The 25,041-nt window shown below is 31.0% G+C and overlaps 1 protein-coding gene across 2 annotated transcripts in view; it reads right to left on the bottom strand.

Annotated features, from left to right (window-relative positions):
- Positions 1 to 25,041, bottom strand: part of LOC110282721 (semaphorin-2A) — a 557,110-nt gene that overhangs the window by 319,531 nt on the left and 212,538 nt on the right. Inside the window, exon 1 of one of the 2 annotated variants that reach the window (XM_043041275.3) lies at positions 12,362 to 12,592. The exons of the other annotated variant lie outside the window; for it this stretch is intronic. Coding sequence (XP_042897209.1) covers positions 12,362 to 12,476 — 115 coding nt within the window. The 5' untranslated portion in view covers positions 12,477 to 12,592. Of the gene's footprint in view, positions 1 to 12,361; positions 12,593 to 25,041 lie in introns of those variants that run through there. 2 annotated transcript variants of the gene reach the window in all.

Raw genomic sequence — 25,041 nt, 5'->3', positions numbered from 1 at the left:
GTGTAGGGGGGTTATTCAAAGATAAGTTAAGATCAACCGGGGAATAAGAACGAAATAATGAACAGAAAAAGAATGGCGGAATTTTTCAGTTACATACTTAAATATGTACTTTAATAATTTCAATGAATAATCGAATTGTTAATTTGCTATCGTGTTAAAGGGTCCGGCAATAAAAAAGTTGGACACAATTATTTCATCATAGTGTATAATTTATTTTTAATTTGTGTGTTTCTTTTTTTTTTTTTTTTTTTTTGGCTATACAGCTTTAATTATAAAATATTTAATGTATCTTTTAGTGTATGTATTGTTTTGGCTTTTACAATGTCAAGCTATTTTAGAGTTGTTTAAGTAATGAAAGTTTGAAATCGTTCGTTTCCTATGCACAGAGTGCAAAATAAAAAACGGACCACCCTGAATAACTTTTGATCTAATGATCGAATCTTCGCATACTAGGACTCATTCTTAATGGATCTCAAACTAATGCTAATTAACTAATGCGGACGATATTTTAAGAGAATTCTATTAAAACAATTCTTCCCTTTAGATAATTCCATTAAGTTAATTTTTTGATTAAGATAATACCACTAAGTTAATTCTCGTCCAAGGATAATTCCATAAAAAAATTATTTTTAGTAAACATTTATTATTTTTTAAAGTTGTATTTTAAAAATTTGATTTCTTAGGAACTATTTCACCGATTTCGCTCAAATTTTGTATTTTGCCGTGCAAAATTATATTCTTTAAAATGATGTAAGAAATTGCATATTACAATTCACATTTTTTGTTTTTGTTTAATATTAAATAAAGTAGTAAAGATAATAAATATTTATTTAAAAATCATTTTTAAATGGGATTATCTTTGGATAAATAAATTTTACTATTGAGTGGAAAAAGTTTTCAATCTACTCAAATATTAGATATGGCGAAATGCGTAAAAAGTGAAGTTAACTTTTAAGAGGTCCAAAGTTTGGACCGCGTTCCTGACTAAACTATATCGTCCATACATCCCAGATTACGGCTAGCCCAGATTACTCCAGAAGTGAAAATTCGAATAAATGATTAAAATGAATAAAAAATTTTAATGCAATAATTGTATTAAATTTAAGAAAATTTTTTGTTACGAATTAAATAGAATTTCATACTAAATAATCGTTCACATATAAAATATACTTATTTAATTAGTCTAAAATAACTGTTTATTCTCAAAACATATAGGAGAGGTGTTAACTACAAAATAAATACCCACCCCGCTTTCCATTAATCATTCGCCATTTTAGCGTGTATTGTAGTAACGAGCTATTAATTATTTATGTTCAACCGTAGGATATTTTTATAGCGTTTTACGATAATAACTCCCCCTTTCTTTTAGGAAATTACGCCATTTTATGTTTGCTTCTTTTCTTTCGTTTTTTTTTTTTTTTTTTTCTTTCTTTGTGCGTGTGTGTAGGCTAGAAGTCAAACCACAGCAGAAAGTGGCTCTGCTAAATTTTCATTAGCTTTTCATCGCATTTTTTCTCACGTGCTTCTCTTTAAACAAAATAATTTTGTGTTATAAGAAGAAATGTTTCTCGTCTCTTTAAGTAAACTTGAAAAAATCAGCTGTTTCATGAGTACTTTGAGTACCACAAATATAGGTACCCCTAAAGGGGGTCAAATGGGTCCAATAATCTATACATAATAATAAATGCGGCTGTGTGTGTGTCTGTCTGTCTGTAATCACAATATATCGCCCCAGAAGCTTCGCCCAGGCACGAAACTCGGCACATAATTGTGTTTTGACATAATGAAGAAGTACTTTTTTTCTTTTTCAAAAATTTTGATTAGTTATTTAGTTATCAGTCATTTTGTAAGTCTATGCTTTTCGTCTGCTTTTTCGTCTTCAAAGAGCCATATTCAAAAAACTATTAAAAATGCATATACTTTTCCCCACTCTTATAAATGTATGCTAATGCGAACCTCACAATTGAAATATTAATTTTCGACAACTTAAACCAATAATATACGAAGGAATTAATAATTTAATTGTAAAGTTCGCATTAGTTTACATTTATTAAAGTGGAGAAAAGTTTAACTTCTGTATTAAAAATGTGGCAACATATTCGATACGTAAATAGAACGCTTCGCTTTGATATATTTGTCGCTGCTCATAATTGTTATAATAAGTTTTTCTTCTTCTTTCCACGCTCTATTTTTTTTTTCTTAAGCGAAGACGATAATTTTTATAGCGATATTGTAGTACTTTGTACAACTAAAAATTCTTTTCACAACACTTTAAAAATATTTACTTTATTTTCTTTATATATACAGAGAACAGTCGGCAAAGAATTCGATTAGGTTGAAAAACATTTCGCTAAAAAGGAACGAATTCCAAAAGAAAAAATAAACAACTTAAAGAATAAAAATGCTGATGCCAGCCAATTTTTTGAAAGTTAACTTAGAAATAACAAACCAAACGATGTTAAATAACAAACCAAACGATGTTAACAAAATGACGTAGAAAGCGCAACTAGATCAAAATTATACAAGCACAACTAGATCAAATTATAATACCTGAGTGCTTGACGTAACAGATATAGAAATAGAATTTGATACTATAAAAAATTATATAGAAATAGAAATTGATACCATAAAAAATTTATTCGTTTTCGTGTTCTTTTCATGTATTTAGCATTTTAGTTTTTTTTTCTTAAGCGTTGTAGCTATATAATTTCAAACATCCTCAAGAGCTATAACACATCTGCAGCAGAACTGGATATGAAGACAAAATTGCTGGACAGGAACACTTTAATTGTCCACTAATCTTCAGATTTCCGGCTATGTTTTAAAAAACTTTATTTGTGAAAACCTTTAGCTTGGCGAACAGCTGGGCGCCTTTGGCGGCTAGTAATCCATAAAGTTTAAAAATATAGTTTGCTTTTAACTACTATAATTTTTAAAAATAAGTACGATTAATGTTTGCTATGCGTCTTACTAAATCTACTCCAATTCATAAACTGAAAGTAAAATTTGCATTTAACGCTGAAAATAATAGAAAAAAAGCGCTTTTTTTTCACTTTTTATTCATATTACATAGCATTTTGAAGAAAACAAATTACAGATTCGCACATACGACACTGTAATATCTTTAGTGGTAAACGAATAATGGGTTTGAATCCCCTTTCCACCTGCCCTGATCTCAGAAGATTTTCGCTGTTTTCTCCTTCATGTAAGACAAATGAGGGTAAAAAAAAAAGCTTCAAAAAATCCATCAAAAAAAAGCTTGTCCCAATATTTGATCCAAAAAATCTCTTGTCCTCTGGGCTTTATTCAAAATTACAAGGCTATAGAGGGGAACATTGATAGTCATAAACCCAAAAAAGGGTCAGCTGTTCGGCGTCGGTAATAAATTAAACCATTGCGGCATATTTCTCCGTGGCGGACTTTCTAAAGTCACTAACCCCCAAGGGCGTCGTTTTATAAAAAAGGAAAACCACGAGACCGGGATAGTTTGGTTGGTAGGGCACTGGGCCCATGTTCAAGAGGTCGTGGGTTCGATCCCCGACGGTCGAAGACCCCTGTGTGACAAATGGTGACTGATGCACGTTAAATTGATCGGGTCACAAAGTCCTCCATCTTTCCATAACAAATTTAACCTCTGGGGGTACTGATCCAGGAGTTTCCTTGTGTTCTGGATTGGTTCAAAATTACAAGGATACGGAGTTGAATTTTGGTAGTCGAAATCCAAGAATTGGTCGTAAACCTCAGAATTGGGTCGGCTATTCAACAACGGTTATAAAATATAAAATAAAAAGGAAAACCACGAAAACCTACCCAGCTAGTCGGACAGGGGAAAACCCGATCCATTCTGGAATCAGAAATTCGGTGCTAGCTAGAAGCAGCATGCGAATCGATTCCAACGAATCAATTCGTATACGATTCGATATTCCATACGAACCGGTTTCAATTTAAAACTCGTCTCTCTCAAATTATTGTTTCACCTTGATTATTCAGCAAATCTCCAATTCCCGGAATAAAAATAATTTCGGAACAATTGCAAGTATAATTTGGTAATTGAACAAACAGTAAATTATACACTCAATCTGAAACTCCTGTTTTAAATAAATTCTAGAACAAAAAAGGGAAGGATTCGAATGCATGATCGCTTTCATTCTTCCAATAGACTAATACCACAAAAAAAAAAAAAAAATTGTCCACAAACTATTCGTACAATTTTCAGCAATTATCTCGCAAAAATAAAAATTACAAGACATCGATTCCCTCCCTCACTCCACCCCCATTACCTAACGACTCGGGAGAGTGATGAAGAACGTGCCGTCGTCAGCCAATCAGATTGATGGAAGCGTGTCGTATAGTGACGTATTGCACGCGAGTTTCCGTCTCCTGCCATTCCCTTCCCCCTCTCTGTTATCCTTCTCGGGATTTCCTTTTGTTCCTTTTTTTTCCCTGTTTCTCCTCATTTCGGGAGAGAAGAACCTAAAGAACGCCCGGTTGATTTGATTTTGAGTGGTTTACTTTTTAGTGTCCCGGCCTGAGTTCTAATTGATTTTACGGATAAGGCTTCCCTCACAATACACGCGAAAACATTTTGATTTTGAGAAAAAAAGGTTTTTATGCTCTTTCTTGTGAGGCTTTCTTATTTTACTTTGATGATTGAGAGAAATAAATATAGAAGAGATATAAATTGGTATTAACATTAATAACATTATTTATTTAAAGAAACAAAATAATTTATGATGGGTTTTTTTTGGGGGGGGGGGACAATTAATTTGTAAAAAGTTCTGGAAACGGGCGAAATTTTGCAAATTTAGAAATAAGGCATAATATTTTTAATTTTTACAGCCTTTAAACAGCCGATCCAATTTTAGGTTTACGACTGTTTTGTGATTGTGAACCCAGTGTAGAAGACAAGGGAACTCCTGGATTGAGTATTGGGGGAAACTTGCTTTCGTGGAGGACTTTTTAATGGAACTAACCCGTATTTCAGAAACATGAAGAGGAAAACCACTAAAACCTCCCACGGTTAGCCTGACGGCAACGGGACTAATCCATGATCTATCTGCACTGAGAATATTTTTACGTCAGCACTGTGGGCGGTGCGAGCCGGGGCTGAGTTCGTATAAACCAGCCATTGCTTGGATTCGAACCCGGTTCACTTCCTTGAAAGGCGAACGCTCTATCCCCTGAGCCACCACTGCTCACTAAGATCATATTATAACCATCGTTGAACAGCTGACCCAATTTTCGAGTTTATAACTACTAATGTTCAAAGCCGTAGCCTTGCAGTTTTGAACCCAATCCAAAAGACAAGGGAATTCCTGGATGAAGTATTCGGAGAACTTTGCCTTCGTGGAGGACTTTTTGATGGAACACACCCGTATTTGACTTACATGGAGAGGAAAAACACGAAAACCTCCCACGGTTAGCCTGATGGCAACGGGACTAATCCATGAACTATCTGCACTGAGGATATTTTTACGTTAGCACTTGTGTCGGTACGCACCGGGAGAGGAATTCGTACCGACCAGCCATCGCTGGGATTCGAACCCGGTTCACGTCATTGAAAGGCGAACGCTCTATCCCCTGAGCCACCACTGCTCACTAAGATCATATTATAACCGTCGTTGAACAGCTGACCTAATTTTCGGGTTTACGACTACTAATGTTCAAAACCGTAGTCTTGCAATTTTGAACCCAATCCAGAAGATAAATGAATTCTTGGATGAAGTATTCGGAGAAATTCGCCTTCGTGAAAGACTTTTTGATGGAACTAACCCGTATTTGAGTTACATGGAGAGGAAAACCACGAAAACCTCCCACGGTTAGTCTGACGGCAACGGGACTAATCCATGATCCACCTGCCACTGAGGATATTTTTACGTCAGCACTGTGGTCGGTGCGAACCGGGTGCGGAATTCGTATCGACCAGCCATCAGTTTCGAACCCGTTTCACCTCATTAAAAGGCGAACACTCTATCCCCTGAGCCACAGTGGCTCCAACTATTCATATAAAATAATAAAAAAATGGAAATAACTGCTAAGCAATCCACAAACACCCCCAAAAAAATATTAAATACAAAACTCCTTTTATCGCCCACCATCAACACCTCCTCGATCCGTCATTTCAGTAAGACAGTGCTGAAACGATGGTTATAAAAACAAGGACAAAAAAAGGTTGCCGGACATCCACCAGAACAAAGTATATGTTGAAGAATAGAAAATTATACTTAAGGATGGGAAAGAAGATCTGGATAAATCCCTTTCCCCGCCACATGAAAGAGGCTTGAAGGGCTATTTCGTAAAGCTTTCGAATTCATATTTATCCTTTAAGGAACTTTTATGGCCTAAAGGTTGCAATTTGAATCAGAAGGAAACGCCGCTTATAAATAAGAGGAATAGTGAAAATACGGGGGTATAATTTTGGGCATTTTAAAAAAGAAAAGAATTGGAATATTAATTTAGATAAAATGTTTTCTCAATTTTCAAAATACAATAGTTTTTAAATAGTGACATTATCACAATTTTCAAGTTACAAGTATTTTTAATTCATGTCACATAAATTTTCTTAAATTAATATTTCTTAATATTTCTTAAATTAATAGCGTTATTAAAAGACAATATTTTGGTTTTTTTTTATGACGTTATCTCAAATTTCGAAACACTACCACTTTCGATACGGTTTCGCTTCAAAAATGTTACTTTTACGTTTGCTTACGACGCGCTTCCGATTTTGCGCATTTCATGTTATTTCAGATAAAATGTTTTAAATTTTACAAAATACAATAATTTTTAATTAGTAACATTAACGCGATTTCAATTCGAAGAATTTTCAATTCGTGGCATTATTTCAATATTCCAATTACATTAATTTTTAATTCATGACACATAAATTTTCAATACCCAATATTTCTTTAATTAATAGCATTATTTAAAGACAATATTTTGGTTTTAAAAATGGCGTTATCTCAAATTTCAAAAAACAATCTCTTTTACTATGGATACCTGACAAAAATGCTTTTTGAGTCTGCTTACGACGAACTTTTAATTCTGCGCAATTCGTGTTTTAATTTGTTTGTTGTTTGCTCTGTAAGACGGGTTTTTTCCCTTTCTTTCGCTCTGGGTTTTTATTCGTAGTCGTTATTTTTTACGACTCACATTTCGTCATTAGTGACATCATCGCTATTTTTTTAAAATACAAGAATTTTCAATTCGTGGCATTATCTCAATATTCCAATTACATTAATTTTTAATTCATGACAACTCAATTTTCTATACGCAAATTCTTCTTAATTAATAGCATTATTATAAGACAATATGTTGATTTTATTAATGGCGTTATCTGAAATTTCAAAAACAATCACTTTTAATATGGATACCTGGCAAAAATGTTACTTCTAAGTCCGTTTACGACGTCCTTTTAATTCTGCGTATTTCATGTTAATTTGTGTGTTATTTCTTACGTAGAATATTTTGCACGACGTTTTTTTTCCTTTTTACGTTGTAAGTTCTTATTCGTAGTCGTTATTTTTTACTACTCATATTTTGTAATGCGATGTTTTAATTTTTCGCCATTCATTTTTTACAGTAAAAGCAAACAACTCAAAACTGGGTCGCAAACATTGCAAAGACAATTTATTTTTAATTTCTTCTTAATGTCTCATAAAGTCACACAAAAAAAGATTCTTAGTTTCACAAATTCAGAAAAAGTAGAATCCTAGCTAAAAGAACCCGATTTAACGCTTATAAAATTAAGAGTGGATTTTTTTTACAAATGTGTAAAAACAGAACTGGTCAGATACCTCATATTATAAAACGGAAGTAATTAATTCTTGAAGTAGAGTGCTTAAATTAATATGCAGCTCACATAACCACTCAAAATTACTTCCTTTTTCAGTTTAATTTGACGGATAAGGGCGCTAAATTTGCCGAAACGAGTTTTCGGGTCAATTATGTTTACCTTCCGACAATCTGTTGGGAATTCTGTTGACACATAATCTGCCTCAATTTTCCAAGATGAACTCAAGTGTTGCTTCATGTGTGTGGGTTTGCTTCATGCGCAGAGTCGCCAGAGATTAAAGGTGATTTACCAACTGCAAAACACAGGACTTTCCTCGACGTTTACCCTGGCAAAAGCTCTTCGGAATGTAATTACGTGGGAGATTAGCGCTAGATTATTGTCCAGCTACGTAGAAGAAAGCGGAAGGTAGCCAGCAATACCTAGTGGACAGTTTCGTTGGGCAAATATGTAAATTAGACATGCTGGCGATGTTCTCTTATATTGATCGGAAAATGATCCACTGAATTAAGCACTATTATTATCTCTCTCTATAAATCCCGATAGAGCAAATATTAAATTCATATCTATATGTCACAAAATGCAATTATAGAGATGCCAGAACTTGCCAGAGAATTTAGATGCGCAACTAATATAATCTTGAATTGTAATTTGCACAATGCATTGGTGCTTAAAATATACTTGACTATTTGGAAGTTATTAAATTTATACAAATTTTATTGGCACGTTTTTAATGAGGAGTGTTGAAGGTCGTCAACATTTAACAGCTCAGCCCCTTACGAAAATTAGTACTACACCCGCGATGCTGAGTACTTTTCTGTAGATTAGGATTGGGAAATTTGTAGATTAGGATAGCTAAATTTGCAAAGTAACAGTTAAATTAATTAACATTATGATTAATTAATTAACATTAGCAAAGCGACATCACACCCCGAAATGATTTCGGATTCAACTGTTGAATGGTTAAATGATCATGAAGAATTTGGCGCTAATTTCATTTAAATAAATTCAAGCATTTATAATTTCTTTATGATTCCTCGAATAACTTTTAAGCTGTCGAAGGCAATCCAGTTAGAAGGGTGGCTAAAGTCCTCGCTTATCACGGTTTCGGTTTAGGTTCAAATCCCCGTACTAAAAGCTAGGAGTCTAATAGGGCTATATATTCTCTGAACACAGTAGCTTAGAATCCACGATAATGTGATGTCTTCTGTGGTTTCAGAGCGAAAAAGAAGTTCACGCACAGTTGGGCGGTTGAGAGGCGCGGCTTGAAGGCTGGGTGAGTATCATCACTATCTGCTAACCGATATAAACTAAAGAAGAGTAGTGTGCCTGTTCGAACGTTGCCAAGATCGCAAACAATCAGATCAGAGTTGAGAAGATAAATCGTAAACAATCAGATCAGAATTGAGATGATGAATAAACAATCAGCTCAGAGTTGAGAAAATAAATCGTAAACAATCGGGTCAGAATTGAGATGATAAATCGTAAACAATCGGGTCAGAATTGATATGATAAATCGTAAACAATCAGGTCAGAAGTGAGATGATAAATCGTAAACAATCAGGTCAGAATTGAGATGATAAATCGTAAACAATCAGGTCAGAATTGAGATGATAAATCGTAAACAATCAGATCAGAATTGAGATGGTAAATCGTAAAAAATCAGATCAGAATTGAGATGATAAATCGAAAACAATCATATCGGGATCGAGATGAAATAAAAGTTGAATTTTAGAGATCAAGAATTTTTAAAACGGAAAGAAAGCCCAAGAGATTCCTTAAGAAAATTCCACTCAAAATTTTGCAAAATGAAGTGCAAAGTAGATTTTGTTTTATGCAAAGTTACACCCGCCATTTGAATTCTATTCTAAATTAGATAACTACAGTAAAAATCAATGCTCAAGCAAAAACAGGGGTCCGAAAGTTTTACGCAATTTTTATTACCATCTTCGATACTTCGAAGCAAAATGAAGTTTTTAAACCAGCAAGAAAATTCACTAATGTTCTAATTTTATACTTCGCATCATCAGGAGTTTAATTTGTGTTTTCAATATTTTTTATAGTCTCAAAAATGTTAATACAAGAATGGACCTGACTTTAATAGTCACGTGATTGTTACTTTAGGATGCTTATGAAGTCATTTAATGAAGCATCCTCGGAAAATGGTTTCGCGTAAACGAGATTTCCCGCAGTGCTTCCTGCTGTCCTGCTTGTAGGGGGGCAGAAATGGGAGGGGGTTGTCTTTTGTCCGACCTATTTCCCCCCTGACTCATCTTCTCTTACTTGGGTGGGGGATAGCTGTTTCGTTTTCATTGGGATTATTTTTTTTTTTCATTCTCACTCTATTGTTGAACTTATCTCGTTTTATGGATGTTGAACACAGTAGCTACTCTAGTGGGAAAAAATTTTTTTCTTCAAATAAAGGACGAAATGTGACGTATCCTAATTAACTTAAATGAAAATATAATTATTAAACTATGAGTTACATAGAGTGAGTATAAAATTGTTAAATGCGCATGTCATATGGGAGTTTTAATATAAACTAAAATGCGTTCGGTTACGTTTATATTAAATCATTGATTTCATCAATCATTCATCAAAAACATAACTCAAAAAAATTTCATCAATCATCAATTTTGTATTAAATCATTATATTATATCATTGATAACTGCAGGCAAAAGTTGATAGCAACTCGAGAAGGAACTTTTTTAAAAAAAACTTTTAAAATTGGCATGAAAAAGTCAGGTAACATTAACTCCCTAAACAATGTATTGAAATTTAAAATGAAATATGACAAATATAGCAAAAAAATCGTGTTACAATAACTTTCATAGAAAATTTAGTTTACAAAAAGCAAGTTTATAAACAAAAAGTGATATATTTAATAACAAAAAAAACGTGCATGTTTAAACTTAAAATTGAAACATATTAAATTTGGTAGGAAAAAGACAAGTCTCATTAGCTTCCAAAAAAAAATGTACTGAACAAAAAGTAAATTCATGAACAAAACGTGATACATTTAAGATAAAAAAAAAAATGTGTATATTTAAACCTCAAATTGAAAGATTAAATTTAATACGAAAAAAACAAGTATTAACTTCGGTACACATAAATTTTAATGAATTTTCAAGCAACACGTTTAACACGAAAAAGTAAGGTATTTTTTTAACGATTATCGTAATAAAAATGATAAAATTGATCAACATTACATCGATTGGGGATTGGGTTTACATATAAACTTACTTAGATTTTGTTTCGATTAGAATTTATTATATCGCAAAAACTTTCCTTATCTAGTGCGACGTTTATTTGCAAACGTTAAATTAAGCCTTTTTACCAAAAACTATAGATATTTTATACATATGATTAAAATGTAGATTTTATTTTAATGCCACAAAAAATGAGATTATTTTAGAATTAAAAGAATTATTAATCCTGATAAAACTCTTAAAAATAGAATTACCGTTATTATTTCAGCTAAATTTAATTTTAGAACTGCTTAATTTTATAATAAATAATTTTTTTTTCATTGTGAACAAATAAAATTCTGCTATTTAAAATCTATCCGCATTTTAATAAATAATGTACAAGTAAAGTAATAAAAGAAAAAAAGTTACTTATTTTACACCTTGCCTTGAAAATAAAAATATTTTTTAAATTGAAATTTATTTAATTACAAGCAGGTAATATTATATTGAATTAATTGCTAAATATTTTTATAACTCAATATGTCTTTTTCTAAAACTACAATCAAAACTTTTAAGAATGTTCATAACTAGTAATGTGAAATCAGATATATTTGAAGAAAAAAAAAATTTGAATTTGTCCCTATGCAAAATTTAGAAAAACTCAAGTGTTTAAAATTTTGGTTTACCGCAACAAAATATGTAAATAATATTAAAAAGCTTTCTAAAATAGTTTATAATTTTAAAAATAAAATTTAATTTGTTAAATGAAACACTTTGTCCGAACTTATATTGCAATTAATTGAAAAGACAGAACTTATATTCATAAACAAATTCATAAATTCGAAACTATTTGCTTGAATCTATGTAATATTCACAAAATAAATTCGTATTTGTTCTATATAAATGCATAGGAAAGTAAATAATACATAAATGTGGATATATTAACAAATAAATGCAAAAACTTCAATATGAATATGAAGAAATAGATAAATATGAATTCATGAACGAATAAATGCTTTGATTTTATATATGAAAAGGGAAATATGATGCATAAATATTAGTATATGCACATAAATTAATATTATACTTTCTAATGAATAAAATTTTAAGTATTAATTTGTTTATGAATACATGCTATGTCTTAATGGATAAATTTATAATCGCCCCAGTATGTATTTAAGTATGTATTTAAGTAAATACTTTTAAATAATATTATTACATGTATAAATAAGTGCCTATGAATTAACCCAATATTTCTCCATATTTACAACCTAACGTGCCGTAGAGTAAGCGATGTTCTTAATGAAATTCTACTTATTGATTTCAAAGCAATAATAAGAGCAGTTCAAAACGTAACAATAATTTCATGCGTGTAAATACCTCTATGGTGCCGGATCCTGGTTTCTCCTGGTGCCCATGGATACCTAGGGTGGTGCCTGTACCCAGCACCTAAACCTATGCAGCAGCACCAGGCTGCTAGCATGATACAAATCATGCTTCGTTCTTTCTACAAACTCCGGCGTCCTATCGGATGCGGAAAGATCGTCTGCTACAATCCCGTAGCTGCATCTCTCACCACGGCTCGTCAACCAAATACACCCTCATCATTTTACTCCATTCCTTTATGTACAAAGTTCTCGCACACCATCTCTCTCATCGCTGCGCCATCTATTGATGAACTTAAGAAGCACTCCTTCTGAAGCATCTCTCTACTTTCAATCAATAAAGGATTATTTTTATTTTCTCGAGAGTTTTGACACATTTAGAACACGAACAAAATAAAAGGAAATAAAAGATATTTTTGCTGGGTTTAAGTCTTGAGTCAAGATAAAAGATTAAAGTGCTTTCTTTTTTATCTTTTATTACAGGTACCTACAGAGTGAAATACTGTCGGTGTATATTTTGATTAAAATATCATCATACAGTGGTTTAATCATACAACCACGGCTAAAGAAATTGAATATAAAATTGCCTTATTTTTTAATTTTTTTTTGCACAGTTAGTACACACTTTCATTATCTTCAACTTCTTCAAAATACTTCTACCATCAATAAAAATAACTGCAAACAAATTATTAATTTTATGCTAATTTTGCTTTAACTTCTACTGCTTATAATTTATATTTTAAACAAATTATACTTTGTTTAACTATTTTTTTAAATGTGTAAAAAAAAAAAAAGATACGACATATATAAATTTAAAAGTTATTTTTGAAACGTTAAGTCAGGACATTTATGCGAACTAAAAAACTAAATTAATCTCAATCATTTTTTAACCTTTAACGGTAAAAAGTTTGTGCATCATAAGTTTTACAATAAACAATAATACTGTAGAATTTAAGTTTTATTTTAAACAGGGTTGGCATTTTGTCCGAATGAAAGTTATTTCATCGAGGATACTGGAAAAACCCTGGGTAAATTGAGCGAAATGTATGAAGAAATAGGGAAGAAACTAAAACTAACCCGTACATTTGTTTAGCAACAATTTTAAGAAAAGCTTATATTTAAACAATTTAAATTTTATACAGTGTCAGAAAGTTAGAAACTATTCACGTTAACTTCTATCAAAATAATAATAATAAACATAAATTATTAACTATTTTCAAATTTATATATTAACAAATAATTAATATCAAATTTATTATATCAAATTGAATCAAATTTATATATTAACAAATAATTAATATCAAATTTATTATATCAAATTGAATCAAATTATTAACAAAATCAAATTTATATATTAACAAATAACAAATATTATAAAATATTATTAACTATTTTCAAAAATATTTTGAACTATTTTCAAATTATTTATTTTGGTTTTATACAGAATTCAATCGGGAAGATTTCCGTATCGTGATCTGTGACAGAATACTTCCCAAATCTTAGAAACTTCCGGGCAGTGGTCAGCGAGAAACTCAAAAAAACATCACAAAAAGGGACCAACTCAAAAGGTATATCTTGTAGCCACCCCCGGGCAAACAACTACATGTTTTTTTTATAAAAACATTTGCAAGTTTAAAATCTGTTTGGCACCTTGGCGGTTGTAGTTGGCACAACAGATCACAATATGGAAATATCCCCCATTTAATTTATTAATCATATAGTTCAAGATTCGGTTCGATTACTCAGATTTAACAGCGTTTGGATTATCGAAATTAATATGCAATATGTTCATGTGCCTTTCCATGTGATTGGTAAAAGTGTATATGCATGCGTTTAGTTAATTTATAATTATGATATTTATCAGTTATTTATGAAATTATAAGATTAGGTTTTAGCATACTATTTCTTATAAACTAAAGAAAATTGTTACAGTTATCTTAATCTCTAAAAAAAACATTAAATTTATTTCACTTTCCAGTTTTCCCTTATAGTTAAAATCAATATAATGAATAGTTTGAAAATTAGTGCTATTATATAAACAAGGAATGCAATTAAAAGCTGTTTTCAAATTGCATTTATATTAGATATTTCTTTTGAATATTTTTATATATTACAAGAGTGCTCCAATTCAAATTCGCTTCTACCAACAACCACCACGATTACTTTGTAATAGTTTTTGTTTCTTTATAATAAACAGATAGTTAGATCAAATCTTTTACAATAAACGATAACAACAACTTAGAATCTAAGTTTAATGAAGATAAACTGCTGTTTGTAGAAAATGCAACACCATGAAGGAATCATCAGAATCAAATGAAATTCGCAGCAAATGTCAATTATAGGATATTATGCAAATTAATAAAGTTTCAGAGCCATCGCGCGTGCGTGGCGCGCGCAGCGCCCTCTGAATTGATGCTGAAAGCGTATAAATAAAGTGCTGTAGCGGGACGTTGAAAATAGTCTATGATTATTTGTTAGTGGCAAACGTTTAGTGAGACCTGAGTATGCCTCCACGACGGAAGAATAAGAAATTCAAGCAACTTACGGAGTTTGAACGAGGGAGGATAATCGGCCTTCGAGAAGGAGGATTTTCCTATCGTGCAATAGCAGCTCGTATGCAGCGGAACAGTTCCACAGTGATGCGAGTTTGGAAGCAGTGGACCGACGAGCACCGAACAACTCGAAAAACAGGCACTGGACGACAGAAGGTGACGTCAGAGCGCGATGATCGACACCTGCTCCGCATGGCGGTGAATGATCGCACAGCTTCCTCCAGGCAGCTGGCAGCACATTGGTCTACTGCTACAGGTGTACAATTGTCGGCTTCGTCAATTCGTCGTCGTCTGCTGCGCCGTGGATTGCGTGCAAGGGTGCCATTATACAGGATTCCCCTCACGGCGGATCATCGACGGCTGCGTCGGCAGTGGGCTCTTGAGCACAGAGACTGGCGAGCTGATTGGCACCAAGTTGTCTTTTCAGATGAATCACGCTTCAATTTGTGGACCCATGATGGCCGTGTTCGTGTTAGACGTTATGCCGGTCAACGCTGTCTTCCTGAGTGTATTATTGAACGACATAGTGGTCGAACACCCGGAGTTATGGTCTGGGGTGCGATTTCGTATCATGGACGATCCAATTTGATACGAATTGAGGGTAATCTCAATAGCAACAGATACGTCCGTGAAGTGCTACAGCCCGAAGTCGTTCCTTTCCTTCAAGGCATCCCTGGAGCTATCTTTCAGCAGGATAATGCACGCCCACATGTTGCGCGGACTGTTAGAGACTTCTGTTCAGCACAACGCATGCAACTTCTTCCTTGGCCTGCTTATTCGCCGGATATGTCGCCTATTGAGCACGTGTGGGATATGGTTGGTCGGCGTCTCACTCGTGATCCGCGTCCTGCAGTTTCCAAAGACGAACTTTGGTTGCGCATACAAGCGATATGGAATTCTCTTCCTCAAGCAGATATTCAACATCTGTTTGACTCCATGCCACGTCGTATAGCAGCACTTATTGCAGCGCGTGGTGGCTGCACCAAATACTGATTTCGGACGCTTAATTTGTTTCTTTTGTTTTGAAAATTTCATCATTTATTTGTATCAGTACAAGTCGTTTCTGCATTAAATTTCATTTGATTCTGATGATTCTTTCATGGTGTTGCATTTTCTACAAACAGCAGTTTAATATTTTATGAAAGGGGCTTTAAGACCTCCGCTTTTTGTTCATCCGATTTTTCGCACTCATGTTTATTTTTTTGACGATTAGTTGCATGTTACATTAATAAATTGTTACATTAGAAATTAAACAATATATACAATAACAAAAGTGCAGCGAAATTTAAATTTAACAATCCGTATTTATTCTTTACAAACCTTTGTACAATGTTACATCGATAAATTGTTATATTAGAAGTTTAACAATTTGAAATAACAAAAGAGCAGCAAAATTTAAATTTAACAACGTGCATTCATTTTTTACAAATCTTTGTACAATATTCTAATACAATCGATAAATTGTTGTATTAGAAGTTCAACATTAAACAATAACAAAAGAGTAGCGAAATTTAAATTTAACAACGTGAATTTATTTTTAGAAACCTTTGCACTATGTTACATTGATAAATTGTTATATTAGAAGTTTAACAATTTGCAATAACAAAAGAGTAGCGAAATTTAAATTTAACAACGTGTATTTATTTTTTACAAATCTTTGTACAATATTCTAATACAATCGATAAATTGTTGTATTAGAAGTTCAACATTAAACAATAAAAAAAGAGTAGGGAAATTTAAATTTAACAACGTGAATTTATTTTTAGAAACCTTTGTACAATGTTACATTGATAAATTGTTATATTAGAAGTTTAACAATTTGCAATAACAAAAGAGTAGCGAAATTTAAATTTAACAACAAGCATTTATTTTTAACAAACCTTGTACGATGTTACATTGACAAACTGTTATATTAGAAGTTTAACAACTTAACTTACAATAACAAAAGAGTAGCGAAATTCAAATTTAACGTGTATTTATTTTTTACAAACCTTTGTACAATGTTACATCGATAAATTGTTATATTAGAAGTTTAACAACTTGCAATAACAAAAGAGCAGCGAAATTTAAATTTAACAATGGGAATTTATTTTTTAGAAACCTTTGTACAATGTTACATTGATACATTGTTATATTAGAAGTTCTACATTATAGAATAACAAAAGAGTAGCGAAATATAAATTTAGCAACGTGTATTTATGTTTTACTAAACTCTGTACAATGTTGTATTGACAAATTGTTATATTAGAAGTTTAACAATGCGAAAAAACAAAGAGTAGCAAAATTTAAATTTAGCAACGTGTATTTATTTTTTACTAAACTCTGTACAATGTTACATTAACAAATTGTTATATTAGAAGTTTAACAACTTACAATAACAAAACAGTAGCGAAATTTGAATTTAACAAAGCGTATTTATTTTTTACAAACCTTTCTACAAACAAGCAGTACCCTGATAATTAGAACAAACGCCAGACTGACTTAACCGATATAAATGTAAAATTTCAGAACGTCAAAATCGAGATTAAAACTCATCTTGTTAAAGAGAATACTCATCATTATTTATTTTCCCCCCATCCCCTCACTCCCTTGAATGTCCTCTTGAATAACAAACGACGATAGACTGTCTATTTATTCTTCCATTATTTACAGTAATGACGTCACATCCGTAGATGCAAATGTCGCATTAACTCGAAATTAGTAGTTTCGTCCATCCTTTTTAATCACTAAATGATCACTCTCTCTTCTCATTAAAACACACCGTTCGTAAAGTGAACTTTCCTTTTCACGGGAATGTTTTAAAAGTGAACCCACCCCCATTTCAGAATTAATCCTTTGTATGATACGTCAATCCAGGCAAACTTCAAAATTGGAACATTGTGAATTGAGTTATTTGGATAAAGTTATCAATATTTGCGACGTTATTTACCCGGTTGAATTTCAAAGCATTCCATTGTAATGGTAATGTTTAATTTAGATATTGGATATGTAATTCGAATGTTTACCGAATCCATTTAAATTACAATAATCTTTTGAATAAGTTACCGTACGTAATGGTGTATTCATTGGCAACCGCTGTTAGAAAAGTTTAAAAAAAAATCTAATGAAAAGTTTTATTCGAATTAACTTTTTGTCATGAAAAATGGTCACAGAATTTCATTTTTAAAAGCAACAAAATTTCCGAAAATTCATGCAGTAACATAATTATATGTTTAAACTATTTTATTGTACAATTTATTTAAATTTTAAATAATTGATTTCTAATTAATTTTTAATTAATTTTAATGAATTTTTAATTAATTGTAACAAATTTTTAATTAATTTTAAGAAATTTTTAATTAATTGTAACAAATTTTTAATTAATTTTAAAATTTTTTTAATTAATTCTTATTTAATTAATTTTCTTCTAAAGCCTAGATAATCTTTCGCAAAATTTAAATGTATTAAAATGAAGGAATTTTAATCATCAACCTAAATTTGTTTCAAATTATTTTTTATTCCTTATATTTCTTTTAGATTTTTTATTATTGTTTTATCGAAGTTTGAAAAAGCAATTTTGAATCTGAAATTTTTTTTGGAGGAACTGATATTTTTCTACTTTTTTTGCTTACTTCCTTAAGTTTACTTTTTTTTCGAAACAACCAAAATATAATATATCTTAAACAACTCTTCAAGTAGGCGAGAAATACATCGCGACTGGCTGAAATATTCCACGTTTATTTGTTAAAAATAAACTGTAAAACGATTTCGATATTTACATATTGACAAATAACTGTAAAACGATTTCTATATTTACATGTAGACCAATAACTGTAAAACGATTTCTATATTTACATATTGACAAATAACTGTAAAACGATTTCTATATTTACATATTGACAAATAACTGTAAAACGATTTCTATATTTACATATTGACAAATAACTGCAGAACGATTTCTATATTTACAAATTGACAAATAAAAAACGATTTCGATATTTACATATTGACAAATAACTGTAAAACGATTTCTATATTTACATATTGACAAATAACTGTAAAACGATTTCGATATTTACATATTGACCAATAACTGTAAAACGATTTCTATATTTGCATATTGACAAATAACTGTAAAACGATTTCTATATTTACATATTGACAAATAACTGTAAAACGATTTCTATATTTACATATTGACAAATAACTGTAAAACGATTTCGATATTTACATATTGACTAATAATCGTAAAACGATTTCGATATTTACATATTGACAAATAACTGTAAAACGATTTCGATATTTACATATTGACAAATAACTGTAAAACTGCTGCAATCTTCACAATTATATGTTAAAAAGTAACCATGTAACGGCAGCCATCGTCACATTTATGTATAAAAATTAACCGTAAAACCGCTGCAATCTTCAATTTTATATCGTACAACTAAAAATAAAAAATCAATACTAAATCGTAAAATAATCGCACTATGTATTCAATCTTCACATTTCTATACATAAAAAACAATTATAATACGTCTGAAATCTTTATATGTAGATATAAGTTTAAAAGTAACCAAAAAACTGCTGCAATCGCATTTATTATAAAAAAAATAATCTTTTAACAGTTGCAATCTTCACATTTATAACATTAGGAAATAACCGTAAAGAGTCTGCAATCTTCACAATTCCAATTAAGAAAACAGCAATCGTACAGCACTGCAATCGTTATTTTTGCAACGATAAGGAATAAAAGGATAAAAGGAAAGATAATAATTGAAATTCTAAAATGACCAAAATTTACAATTCATGACAACCGTATTCGTGATTCAGAGATTAACTATCAAAAGTAGAAGCCTAACTACTCTTTAATAGCTTTAGCTATTAATAGTTAAAACTTTCGGTCAAACAGTTAATACGAGATCTAAAATTCATTAAATGTTAATTTGCAATAGAATAGTAAATATAGAGAAAATTTAATGAGATAAAAATGTTCTAATTTATGACGGGAGTTAATTAATACTTTTCTAAAGGCATATTTTAAAAGTTAGTTTTAATTTATATTTTCATAGAATAACAAAATCTCATTTGCATTTAGTTCTTCATTAGTTTCTTTAATTTTTTCAACTAGCTCGCAAACATGATTAATTATGGTGATAATATGTAATTCCAATTTCGCTTTAAAAACAATCCACTTACTACACGAAATTTGCAAATTTCGTTTCAATAAAGGATTTTTTATGTTTATGTATTTTTTTTTAAAATTGTTCCAGAGAAAGTTTTACGCGAATTAGATTAATAACTAATAAACTGAGTGCTATCTTAAGTTTCAAAATATTATAACTTTATTGTCTTTCAAGCAGAATACCAGTTCTTCGTAAGACTTCTAAAATTGCAACTAAATCAGCAATAATCAACACTACGAAATTATGCACAAAACTAAAAACCACATATCGACACAATTAATAAAGCTAAAACAATTCCATTATTTTAATTTTTATTATTTGTTGTCCTCCCCAAAATGAAAATTAGTTACATTCCGTATTATTTGTCATAATGCTGTTGCTAGGGGTCGACTCCTGGTAGTCAAAAATCACCATAATCAACATTTTTCACCAGTACATATCCCCATCGGTGTATCGTAAAATATACTTCTATTATACAAGGGTGTACAATATAAGTACTGTAGTAATAGATTTTTGACTTCCCACCGAAACATTTAAGTGCCCTAAAATCGCTATCTATAAATTCATGGCACCCAATATAGAACATTTAATTTTAATTATTTATTGTATATTCCGGTGCAGGTTCATGCTTTTAGATTTACCGTAATCTGAGATAAAATTTCAAAACAGTATTACTTAAAATGTGATGTGCAGAATTTGCCATAATTTTTACATGCATTAATAGAAATTTATTATTTCATTGGTTCTTCTTGAATTTCCACTATATAAATTTATAGAATCACACATAAAAGCAATATCAATACAAGAAACACGTGGTTTCATATACCTTTTAATATATGCATCCAGTGACGTCATTCCCATAACTTTGCAAATTATCAACGTTAATTTCACTTGCGATTACCGACCGGAGACATAAGGTATACAATTCATAAGAACGTTCTAAATTAAACTCGGTGGTGCGACAGCCCATAGAGGGCCAAGGCTTACTGTGCCCATCTCAGTTTTCTTGACCTTGGACTCTGGGGTGCAGGAGTGGATGTTCCGGTTAGGTGGTCAGCGAAACTCCCAGTGTTTAGTTCCCAAGCCTGTTGGTTCTCATTTATCGACCCACTGGAGGGATGAAAGGCTGAGTCAACCTTACCCGGCCCAAGGATCGAACCCAGGACCTGTGGCAAGGGAGCGCAAAGTGCTAGCACTCAGCCACCGGGCGTCATAAAAACGTTCTACTCATATTAAAAATATATATCGAATTCTATGGAATATTCTGTCTTTGAGAAGTAACGCACAAACGATGATTAGAGGAAATTTTAAGTTAAACAGTAAAGTCCACCAGATTTGGTGCGGATTGGTTCAGAATTGCGGATTTTTAAAAGATACATAAACTCATAAAAACATTCTGCTTAATATATATAGATTATTATGTTTTATTATTATTTCGTATACAATTTATTATTTTTATTCCACTGTGTAGTTAATCTTATTTGGTGAATAGGCTCTCTTATAATGGTTGATCTTAATAAGTCTGTTTCGTAAATAAAGGATTTTTCAAGTTGGTGTTGTAGAGAAAGTTGTACAGAAATTAGAGTAATAATTAATGAACTCAATGTAACCGCAATTTTTATTTAAATAACTGCGTAACTTTATTTTCTTATTAAAATATTTTATTATTATCACATATGCAATTTAATATTTTACATTCTGCTACGCATTTTGTCTCATTTGGCAAACAAGAGATTCACGTAACTAATGCACCTTTATCATTAATTTCAAAATTATGAAATTAAATGCGTCAATTTTACTTGAACATTTTACTAGAGTTAATAAATAACAGTAAATTCTAATTAAAAGAGTTAATAAATAACTGTAAATTTTGATCAACAGTAAATTCTAGAATCAACTACATCGCGAAAATAAAAAAATCAATTATTTAATTTCATGTATTATTTATCCTTGATGGTACAATGGTTAAAGCACTGAGTTGCCATTCAGAAAAAGTGGTTGTTTGAAACCTACCCAGTAAAGGCGGACAGTGCGCAATGTTACTGCTATCTGGTTGTCAGTCATGAAATCATGAAGCCTTTACCTTCATTACCTGCTTTGACAAACAGCTGACAATTTTTAGGCGTGCTTTAACCTTAAATATTTCCATACTCATCATCATCATAGTTGGCCAGACAGCCCAATGTGAGCCAATGCCTTCCTCTGAAGATTTCTCCACGACGACTTCTGACTCATCTTTGATCTCCAATTTTTTTCATTAATTGCGAGAAAATCAGACTCCACTGAGTCAGCCCATCTCAACCGCTGCATTCCCCGCTTTTTGTTTCCAGTGGGTCTAAAAAGCAGTATCTTTTTTATTGTGTTGTCGTCACTCATTCGAATCACGTGGGCGATCCAATTCATTCTATTTATTTTTATGTACTTAATAATATCAGATATTTCTCTACTAGTAAATAATAATGTGTGAAAAAAATAACTTTGAAAATGTTCGATATTTTCCATTTTGCAATTATAAACCACTTGTCAATTAACATTTCATGTAAATTGAGAATAAAACTAAACACATGAAATGTTTTTGACAGATGAAATGTTTTTGTTCAAATCGAACGCATAAATATTAATCATATTTTTAAGAAGTGAGAGACGAATAATAATATCAAATAATTTTCTAAAAAGAAATGTATTTTATTACATTAACACATTTTGTAAGAAAACTGCTTGAATATTCTTAACTGAAAACTCTATCTTTCTGGGTTATTTCATTAATTTAATTACAACCGCGCTGTTTGTATTCAGTATAATCAATTCATAAGCAAATATTTTTTTTAATAAAAGAAGAAAACCAAAACGAAATCTTCTTGAAACAACTAATTAATTCCAGAATTTTCCAACAAAATAATGCGAAATAATTAATGAAAATGGAAAATTCATTCGCAGGCGACAATCCCAACAACGTCATATTTAAATTCATAATTGTAACTACATTTCGCTTTCATAATTAAGTATGACGAAATTCGGTAAGACTTAAGGAAGGGGAAAAAATTGCCCCTGTAGAAGTTGCTTTGCAACACTTAACTTCACAGTGCAGGTAAAAAAAACTTCGCAGCAAATTTCCCGAAAACAAAAAAACATTAGCAAGCCTCGTAATAATTAAATGGAGCTTAAACTGCTCGTGCCATTTATTAAATTTTCTAAGAAGGAAATCGAATGAAAAATGTTAAAATGCGATAGTTTCCTATTTTAATGAAATTCTTCATTCTTTGTAATTGAATCTTTAATGATATCCATTATTGGCGATGTATTTGGCGACATATGTTCACGATAAACAAAATATATATTTTTCTATTGGTGTATCGTAAATTTCAATATTCATTATGCATTTTTCTAAGTAAAAAAAATTTAAAGGTTATTATCTTTTAACACGAATGTGTTGTTGGAAATATATTAGAAACAGCCTTTTCAAAACAAATTTATAAAACTAAATTAAAAAAAGAAAACAACTCCGAAATTGAAAATCTTTATAATCTAGTGAAAGAAAATTGCTTGATATAAAATATAATTACGTTACTATGTTTCCTTTTAAATTGAAACAAAAGCTATTTTTTTATTAAATGTTTTATTTTGATTCATTGAAAGAGTTTAAAAATCTTAACTCATTAACGAATTAATAGAATAACGCAGACGTATTATAGTTTAGAAATTATTTTTTATAAATTAAAATTCTGAAATACTATAAGCTAATAACAAAAGAGCAGGTAAAATGAAATGAGCGTTATTATTGTATAGCCTTTCCAAAAACAAAGCATTAGGAATAATACATACATGTAGTTACAAGCAAAACTAAGCTGTAATATATATATATATATATATATATATATATATATATATATATATATATATATATATATATATATATATATATATATATATATATATATATATATATATATATATATATATGTATATATATATATATATATATATATGTATATATATATGTATATATATATATATATATATATTTATATATATATATATATATATATATATATATATATATATATATATATATATATATATATATATATATATATATATATTTTTTTTTTTTTTTTTTTTTTTTTATCGGGTTCTAAATTTTAAAATTATCAGACATTTTTCAAGCAGTCATTTTAAGTGGTCATTACTTTGAAATTAAGGATTCACATTTTTTAGTGAAAGAAATTCGCATTGCAAACTAGAATACATTGAGAAAAAAAATTTATATACTTAAAGTTCATTACATTGATAGTTCCTAATAGCGGGTGGACTTGCCGTTTAAATGCGCTTGTTGTTATAAGAAAATACACAAATTAAAAGTTAATCCGGTTCGAATTCTGCCGACTACGAATAACTTTCGAGCCGTGATGGCTCAGGGGATAGAGCGCTCGCTTTCCAATGAGGTGAACCGGGTTCGAATCCCAGCGATGGCTGGTTGATACGAATTCCGCATCCGGCTTGCACTGACCACAGTGCTGACGCAAAAATATAGTCAGTGGTAGACAGATGATGGGTTAGAGTCCCCTTAACATCAGGCTAACCGTAGGAGGTTTTCGTGGTTTTTCTCTCCATGTAACGCAAATGCGGGTTAGTTCTCTCAAGAGGTCCTTTCAAGAAATGGTGACTGATCCACGTTAAATCGGTCGAGTTCCAAAGTCCTCCATGTTCCCATAACAAATCATACCTCTGGGGGTACTGATCCAAAAGATTTCTCGTCTTCTGGATTGGTTTCAAAATTAAGAGGCGGTTGAGTTGAACATTAGTAGCCGTAAACCCAAAAAAATGTGTCGGCTGATCAACGACGGTTAAACATTTACAAAATAAATAAAATGAAATACTGAATGCTTATTTCAATAATAAGCTGTCTAAAAAGGAAATAAAGGAATATGTTAGTTATGAAGCCATCAAAATTTTTGAAG

The sequence above is a fragment of the Parasteatoda tepidariorum genome, chromosome 9 (assembly GCF_982258835.1).
Source record: "Parasteatoda tepidariorum strain Cologne lab strain chromosome 9, Ptep-v5.0, whole genome shotgun sequence".
Classification (NCBI taxonomy): domain Eukaryota; kingdom Metazoa; phylum Arthropoda; class Arachnida; order Araneae; family Theridiidae; genus Parasteatoda; species Parasteatoda tepidariorum.
This window is presented reverse-complemented; position numbering and strand designations above follow the sequence as displayed.